This window comes from Drosophila obscura, unplaced genomic scaffold (assembly GCF_018151105.1).
Source record: "Drosophila obscura isolate BZ-5 IFL unplaced genomic scaffold, ASM1815110v1 contig_170, whole genome shotgun sequence".
NCBI classification, from domain to species: Eukaryota; Metazoa; Arthropoda; class Insecta; order Diptera; family Drosophilidae; genus Drosophila; species Drosophila obscura.
This window is the reverse complement of record NW_024542758.1, coordinates 395,243-404,542: the sequence shown is the minus strand read 5'-3', so window position 1 is coordinate 404,542 and position 9,300 is coordinate 395,243. Positions and strand designations below refer to the sequence as shown.

Here is a 9,300-nt window from a genome sequence, read left to right as displayed (position 1 = left end):
AAAGTGTTTGTTATATTTAATGCTGCGAATTTGTGTATAGGGAATGCATAATCCTCTGTACTCTGTACTCCCTTTTGTATGGCCCAAATGCCTGCTCAAAGGCATTACACCCTGCCTCGCTGCCAGGGTACAGCAATTTATAAATAATAATTTCTCCTCACCTGCTCCATTCTCGCAGGCCCAGCCACGGCCCTTCTGTCGTCACCAGGCAGGAAACAGACAGAGAAAGAGGGAGAGAGAGAGGGAGAGATGGCGGGGAGGAGGATACAGGAAGAACACCTTTGTCTAGCCTACAAGAATAACAATAAGCTCAGCAACAGCAGCAGCAATAGCAACAACAGCAAAGTGCGCAGCCCTGTGGGTGGGAGAAGGAGCGAGAGAGTGTCAAAGAGAGAGAGAGAGAGAGAGACAGAGAGCGACAGAGGTTGAATATTGTTTGAGAAATGCCAGCGGCAGTTGATGAAGTGCAGACAGCAGACCGTTACTAGGCAATGAAGTTGCCACGCCTCACCACCCATAAGCCACCCACCTGCCAACTGCCAACTGCCTCGACACCACACCACACCACACCACATCGCTCTGCCATCTACTGCCCCACACACTCTGGGCGGAGGATGGTCACACCTGTCTCTTTGGGATCTTTACCGTTTGCCTGCCCACTTTTCATTGTTTTAATTGTTTGTCAGCTTTCGCCTGCGCTCCTCTCCTCTCCTCTACCCTCCTCCCCTGTCTCTTGCTCTGTCCCCACTCATTCTTGGCAAAATTTACGACACAAAATGTTCCCCCTTTTTGTTTGTGTGGGTGTGTGGGTGGGTGGGGTGGTTTTTCTAGGCCTGAATTCTGCTGAGTTCTCGTCGTCAATCTTTGGGGCAGTTAATTTAGTTGGGCATATTTATTAGAAGGAGTTCGTTCTCTCTTCGAGTGTATGTCTCTCTCCTGTGTGCCTGTTTCCATCTGATTTCATTCCGTTATTAATGGTCGCCCATTTCAGCTGGGCGTCCCCCTTATCGGGCAGCCAAGAGGAGTTAAGAGTTCAAACCTAAAGAAAGGTAAGCATTGAAAATTGTCGCTTGCAATTTAATTCTTAAAATTCTTAAACAACAAAATGTATGAGAAAGTGAGCTGAAAATATATTTCGAAATGTGGTTTCTCCTTCAATTAAAATCTGGCGGTGAAACTTTCTCTAGACATGAAATATTGCTGGTGGAATTCTTGAAAACTTTATGGAACGCGTGAAAACCTCTGCTGTATGAGAATAACACATCAGTTGGGCTTTGGGTTTGGGCCTTTGCCTTTGACTTGTTTGCTTGATGAAGTTCGAAAATAAAGTTTACCATTTTACGTTCAATTCTTCGTCAGAATGTGGTTTAAATTCGCTCGTTGCACGAGCTAAGCCAGCCCTAATGAACCGAGTTCTAGTAAAGTCACCAAAGCGTGCTGCCACCCCCCGGGGGATAAAAACCAAACAAGGCCAGGGTTTTCCAGCCACTAACCAAAAATCGCGCATCGCGAGAGAGAGAGCGTGCTGCTGGGGCAACACGGACGTGGACCAGTTCAGTTATTGTCAACAGGATGCGGCAAATATGCCACTTTTATGGCACGCTTCCGTATCCGGAAACCAGCCAGCGAAGGTGCCAGTGGGTGCCAGTGGGTGCCAGTGGGTGCCAGTGCTCCTCGCAGCGAGATTGGGAGAGGTAACAAGGCGGATATAGTTGGTAAATTACGATGGCAACCTGTGCAGTCGCCTCGCAGGTTGCACAGCGCAGAGCAGCGCAGCACAGCGCAGCGCAGGGAGTGGCAGTGCCGCGCGATATGCAAAAGCGCAAAAGTGCCAACGCACTTGGGCCCCGCCACTCGCTCCACCTTGCCCCAGTAAGACAAGATGCTGGCTGGCTGGCTGGCTTGCTGGCTGGCTGGCTGAACTTGAGGCCTCAACGAGGCATCTTTAATGCCCTTCGCCAAGCGGACTTATCCACTGCAGCGTTTCTTTCCAACCGCTAAATGGCCCGAATAGCCCCGTAGCCATGGGCTTTGCTAACAACTTTTGTGCCATGGAAGCAAGATTGGAGAACTTTTGAAATTTGGTTTGGAAATCTCGAGGAGGAGCTCAACTAGACGTCGTAAATGGCCCGATAAGGTGGCGGGAGGACCTCAATTGTGAAGGGTATCAAGTGGCAGGACGCTCGCTCGCTCGCTTGTCTACGGGAATGGCAACTGGTGCGAGTGCGAGTATCGATAGCAACAGTTGCAGTTGTTGGTAGCAGCGGGTGGCAGGCAGGCAGGCAGGTAGGCAGGCAGGCTGGCAGGCAGGAAGTGGCTAGAAGTTGGCTGCAGCTGGCGGCAGCTGTTGGTGCGGCATTTTTAAGTTTTACGTGTGGCACGTGCTGCAAACCGGGGGCAGCCACGGATAGTAGCAAATGCAAAAGATGCAGAGACTGGAGACTGGAGACTCTGCCACACGTGCGCGTCCTGGGCGCGTTGTTTTTCCACTTTTTTCATGACTTTCAACAGCGCGTAAAACTAAAGGAAAAACTGTCAGCCCAGCGCCGCAGCTCTAAGGTGCAAGGGGCGGCAAGGGGTGGCACTTTAAGCTGCGGCTTCTATGAGTTACGGAACGCCAGCAATCAGAGCAGCTGCGTAAGTGCAGCAGCTCCCCAATGCAGTCCCAGCGGCGAGGATGATTGGAAATGTGGGCCACTGCGACAGTTGCCAGAGCGACAGGACTACACACCGCATAAGAGAGAGAGCCAGCACACATCCCACAACCCACAGCCCACTCTATATGCAAGTCAGTGAAGAAATTTAGCAATAATTCAGAGAGGTAAAAGACGCATAAAATATATCGGGAATTCAAATGTGGATCGCAGATGATCCATCCGTTCGAGCTGTGTGGCGTTGCCTTTAACTTTTAACTGCCTTCCATCAGCACTCACTTATGCATGTAATATCCTGTCGTTGGGCACGTTCCGAGCGACTCAATTCCGGACCGCACTTGTCCCTCTTCGAGCCAAAGGCAGGGCAAGACAAGTGCCTGGGACATTACAAAGCGATTGACCGGAAGAGGACACGGCACGCACGCAGGACACTTGCGGCCACCACCACCACCAACACAGCACCAACACAGCACCAACACCGCACGGAAAGAGTAAAGTTTTGCCCAAGAGTTGTGCCAGCTGCCAGCTGCAACTGTCAAGGAGGAGTAGCAGGGAGCTCAACTCAAGTAAGGTCCTCCTGCAGAGATTTGGAAGCGTCAAGCAAACACTTCGAAAGGGCAACTAGAAGTGGCAAGTCGTGTTGCAGTTGCCGTTGCACTTGCCCAAAGCCCAAAGCTGGGTCCAAGCAATCGTTAGTAGATGCGACAGCACGGGGATATGGAGTACCTTAAAGCGCAAGTTTTCTGCCCCCCCTGCCTACCTCCTACACCCAATTCCGATCCTGGAAAACTTCTTATGGCTCATGCAGTGGAGACCCGACACAGTATGCGCTTAAATTATGCGGCATTCATAATGCAACAGAGTCGAGGATGTGCCATCGTACTCTTTGACATATTCGTTGCAGAAACTGCTGCTAAAACTTGGCAACCGCCAGACGCCGTAGGAGGATGTGAAGCAGGCATTAAATTTTATGCACATTCCCCTCCCCCATATACCCATACCCATAGCCATAGCCATAGCCATAGCCATATCCATAGCCCATACCCAAGCCAGTATTCTTACTCCTAGAGTCCATATCCTGGATGACTGCTCCTCGCGGAGCGTGGAGCTCGCTTAAGCCCAAAATAATGGCCAGGCTTCTGGGCCCATTATTTCAGCGAATTTTCTGTTGCACATAAGTGTGCTAGTTGCTGCTTCTTTTCGCTGCTTTCTACTGCTTTCTCTTTGCCCGTTCGCCCGTTTGCCTCTTTCATATTCTATTTTATTTAAGAACTTTTCCGCGGCAAAGGCAAAGTCAAAAAAAATTTATTTAAAGTTCAAAGTTTGCTCCGCTCTCTTTTTATTTTATTTTACGGCACTTTTGTGTGCCGGAGCTCCGCTCCGCATATTTAAACACGTTCACGATTTTTGTGGCATTAGAAGAGCGTTGCAACTATCTAATTTGTAGCTGCCAAAAGGAAGCTCAGATGGGTTGACTTCCTGCAAAATGTTCTCTCAAGATACACACTCGTAAATACATTTTTGATTTACAATAAACATTGCAATTTGCAATTGTTTGATTACTAGCTGAACCCATGGACCCACCCATGACAAACATATTGAATATTGAGGCAGAGGCAGAGGCCACGACATATGTGGATGAATGTACTGGAGTATCTCTGGAGTGTCCCCATCCACACACACAACCACTCTCACATCCCCACCATCGTTGTCGTTGTGAATATGCATTGTTGCAATGAAAACCTAATCTATTTTTGATGAATCGCAATTGTAAATTTTAACAATGGCAGTGAGCCCAACCCAACGCTTCAAAGAGCTTCAACTGAATTATTGTGTACAAAATACTACTCTTATATTTGTGTATTTGTGTATTTGTGTATCAGCTTTTGTGCAATATGCCCTGACATTTGTCTTCGATGCCATTAGCTATTTAATAGATTATGACAGCCACTGCTCATAATGATAAGAAGTTTGAAGAAATATAAGCTGTCTCCCGCCTCAAATAAGTATTATTACCCATCTAATCTGCTGTTTAAATGTCATTTTATAGGTAAGTATTTATTAGAGTTGGGTAGTCCCTGTTTAGCTGCAGGGTATGCGCAATGTCAGCAATGAGGGGCGCCGAAAATGCACTTGCTGTCCTCTGGCCCGGGAGTATTTTTTGTGTGTTGTTCGTTATAGGAGGATTCCAGTCCATAATGCAATTGAAGTGCTGGGCCATATGTGCGCGGGTCCACATTGTGAGGAGTGTAGCAGCAGTAGCTGCTGGCCAACTGGCCAGTGTGGGAGATAAATTTGGCCCCTCTATTGATGATGCTGCTGCTGCTGCTGCTGATGCTGATTTCGTATGCACAAAAACAGCCCAGTGGCAGATAGAAATTGTCATCAATAAAATAAATTGTTGTATTATTTTCGTTTTCGTTTTCGTTTTATTCAGTGGCCCCCGTCCCCGTTCCGCTGTTATGTTGTGGCATATGCAGTTGTTTTGCGATTGTCTGACAAAATTAACAGAAAATAAAATTACTGCTTACATCCCCCCCTGCTGCCACCCCTGCTTCTCAGTATCCTGTTGTCTCCTGTTTGGCACTGCACTGCATAAATCATGAGGCGAAAGAGAGAGTGTGTGGGGAGTGGGGAGTGAGTGCATCATGTGGGATTCGCTTGGGTCCTGCGAATTGAGTCAATTGTGTGGAAATTATGGATGCATGGATATGGATATGGATATGGATGGTGATAGTAGTGCCATCGATATGGACAGAAAAAGTCATTTAAATTCATCTTGCTTTTTTGCGAAATAAATACTCAGAATTCAGCAGAGCGCCGAGCTTTACAAATATATAAAGTAAATGCCACACACACAAAAATGCAGCTCAACACGCAACAACAACAACAATTAAAGGCATTCAGGGCGTGTCCTGTAATTAATAATTTATTGACTAATTGGATTATGATTTGCACACTGCACACTGAACCCTCTTTGAATCGCCTGCCAGACCTTATCAGCAAAAAGAGACTGTTCAACGAGCGTCCGACAGTGCTGACTGAATTTTTCATGGAATTTTGCCTTTTTAGTGGTTTTTGCAATGAGATTAGAAATATGTATGCCCATGCCCATGCCCTTTGTCTAATTGACATCAAGTGCAGCGTGTTCGAGTCTTTGATATGCGGCTCGAATGGAATTACAAACATAATTTATGCGCATCATTGCAAATTTGTTTTGTTTTATTTCAAACGAAAACAAATAAGCAAAGGTATTCATGATATTACGACTGAAAGATACCTCTCTAAGCCACAATATTTATTACTTATATTGGAACTACTTCGAGTATACTTGCTCCTTCCAGGCCTGCCAGTTTGATGCCTAGAAAATGTCTCTAAATAAGGCTTTTCAGCAGGTGCATATAGGAACACAACATATGCACATAACTATATTGTTTTGGCTATTAATGTAGATCAATAATATCTACATTTAGGGGAAGTGCACTCACATATAATATAATATTATTATATAATAATATATATTATATAATAATTATGCAGATTTTATTTTATTAATTTAGAGCTGTGCTGATTTCATAGCCAAAATATTTCGAGTGCAGTTTTTCGGATTCGTGGATTTCCTGCAGCTTCCTAGAAAAGCCAAACGATAACCTGAGCCGGGGCTGTTTGCCCAAGACATTAATAGCTTTCGCTGGAACACTAATCAGTGTGCCTTTTGCTGAACTGAACTCTCAGTCTGCTGAGCTCAAATGAGCATAAATAGCCAGAGATTCACGGCAGTTCTATTGCAACATTGGTGCCGTTAGATCGCAATGAATTTACCTCGGAGTGGCTTGGACTTTCAACCACCTTTGCTGCTGCTGCTGCTGCTGTGGATCGCATGCGCCACTGCCAGGGTGTCCAGGGACGAATGGGAGTCGTTCAAGGCGCAGTATGGCAAGTGGTACAACGAATATGACAATATTCGCCACTATGGCATATACAATCGGACGGTGCAGATGGTGCAGCAGCACAACAGCCTGTTTGCTGCGGGCAGTGTGAGCTTCGAAATGGGACTCAATGAGTACTCCGATACCATGCAAAATCTGCTCCCGTTCGAAGCGGAAGATCCCCCGCAGCCGTACCGATCGGATATACCCGTATCGAGCATCCGAAAACCGCCCAACTACAAGTATTACGATCAGATAAGATGTGGCAGGGACTGGCGAAATTGCGGAATTATATCGCCGGTGGGTAACCAGGGCAACGAATGCCTCTCCTGCTGGGCCTTTGCTGCTGCGGGTGCCATCGAGGCACATCTGGCACTGAAGAGTAATCGACTGGTGCAGCTCTCGCCCAAGCAGCTGCTCGACTGTTCGAAGCTGCTCAACAGGGGCTGCGGGGGCGGGTGGGTGAGTGTGGCATACACCTACGTGAAGAACAATGGCATTGCCAGGAGGTCGTCCTATCCGTATAGGCCACAAACGGAAGACTGTCGCTACAGCAAGTCACAAAGTGCGGGCAGTGTGCTCGGCTACGTAACCCTGACTGCCAATGAAAGGGAACTCGCCGAATTGGTCTATAACGTTGGCCCCGTCACCGTCTCCATTGACCATATTCATCCAGAGTTTCAGCACTATTCGCGGGGCGTATTGAATGTAAAAGAGTGCAGATCGGATAGGGCAAATCTGCGGCATGCCATGCTGCTGGTGGGCTTTGGCAGCGACCCAAAGTTAGGCGACTACTGGCTGCTCAAGAACTCAATGGGCAGATCCTGGGGCATAGACGGCTATCTGAAGCTGGCCCGTAATGCGGGCAACATGTGTGGCGTCGCCTCCATTCCACAATATCCACTCGTATAAGTTTGTGAGTCATATTTTTGCAATAAATAATACAAAAATCTCTCACTTATGGGGGGGCTTTGTATTTTTTGCGCACTGGCCAGGCTGTCGTTTGGGGACCAGGGCCAGGCCATCAAATAAAAGAGTTCATTTGACCATTTAATACTTTCGGTCTGCCACGAATAGCCCAAGTGTTTTGGGGGGAGGGGGGCGGACTACTATCCATAATCTCGAATTGCTGGCCGCACCAGAATACCCAATAATTGACACATAAATAACTTGAAACAACTTACTTACAAGCCCCTGGGCTCGTGGGAGATGCGAGTATCCAGTATCCGAGCCAGCCACTGGCCAGGGGCACGCAGCCACGCCCACACAATCTTATTAAAAATGTCCCCGGATAATACAAGGAAGCTGCGAAGGAGCCGAGCGGAGCGGAGAGCGCGCTGGAGCGAGCGGGTGGCATAGTTGGTCGCATGTTTGTGCAACTTTTAACTGCCACCGCTGGGATAAATCATAAAAGGATATTTCTGTGCCCTGAAAGTGGAGCGTAGGAGCAGCTGGACAGTGGTGGCGGGGGGGTGACTGGGAGGGTCTGGGAACTGGTGGGGCTCACTGTCAGGGCCATTACTTGGCTGGAAAATATTTTTACAAGCTCTGCTTTTAATGCGGCCAATTGGCGTGGCTTCTCTCTGGGATTGTCTCTCTTTGTATCTGCGTATTCTTTGTGCCCTGTGCCTTGTGCCTTATGCCTCATGCCGCCTGGGCTCCAGCCATTTATTGACATTTCTCTGGCACTTTGCGTGGGGTAGAAACTACTTTGAGTGGACGGAGACCTTTGGAGACTTACTGCCTGTCCCAGCAGCCCCAGAAGTCGAAGTCCTTTCGGGTCGCGGTCACTTTGATGGCTCATAAAAGGATCAATAAACTTGGGAGCGCCCACAGGTGTTGCCTGCCTGCCTGCCTGGCCCATGGGCGACCAAAGGCCACAGACAAACTTTAAGTCGTTGAAATGGAAAAACATCATCTCCTTCGGTTCGGATCGCATTTGTCCGTTTGCGTTCTATCCGAGAACCGAAACCCAGTGACAAAATGTGGAAACGGGCGACGTAGACGGGCCAAAATTCGACTGCCACTCTCTCATCTACATTGTGGGACATGCAAAACAACTTCCGTTGCCTGTGGCAGCTGGGGCATGCCCCTCCAAACCAAACCCTCCAAAAAAGAAGAGAAAACCCTAAAGAAAACAACCAGCGAACCAGCGCTGGGGCACAGTGGACCACTCTATGATTTTCGGACAATATTTAAAAGAATTATTTAGATTAATTTTCGATTTTATTAAAATTTGTATTTATTTATTATAAAATCATAATTAAACAGTACGTAAGATCTTGCGGATTTGATTGTTTGATGGCAACGTTTAGCGGCATTTACTGGGAATTGTGCTGGTTTTATCGACGAAAAAGCGAACAGAAAGCCAAGGGAAAAATTAATTTTCCATGCTGACATTAATAGTGCGAATAGCTAAGAATAACGGACAGCTATGTGCACTTATTTTTGACAGAGTTTCCTGCGTGTTGGGCCCACTGTTGGCCCCAACCCAAAATTTCAGCTCTCGCGGTTTGTTTGCGGTTCTGCTGGCGCTTGCTCGCGCCTCTCTTGGCCACGCATTGGGAAAGGGTGGTGAGCTGGGAAGGGAACTGGAACCGGGGGGAACTGCCAACTGGGGAACAGAATGAAAATGTGTTGCATATGCAAGAGGCGCCCCGACACGCACGACAAAGAGGCAGGCCAACAACAGTTGCAGCAGCAGCAACAACAACAAC

At 47.7% G+C, this 9,300-nt stretch overlaps 1 protein-coding gene across 1 annotated transcript; it reads left to right on the top strand.

Annotated features, from left to right (window-relative positions):
• The first annotated feature begins 6,458 nt into the window (after positions 1 to 6,458).
• Positions 6,459 to 7,635, top strand: LOC111077459 (procathepsin L). The gene has a single exon (XM_022371742.2). The coding sequence runs from the start codon at positions 6,467 to 6,469 to the stop codon at positions 7,493 to 7,495; it is 1,029 nt and encodes a 342-aa protein (XP_022227434.2). The 5' UTR covers positions 6,459 to 6,466; the 3' UTR covers positions 7,496 to 7,635.
• The last annotated feature ends 1,665 nt before the right edge of the window (positions 7,636 to 9,300 follow it).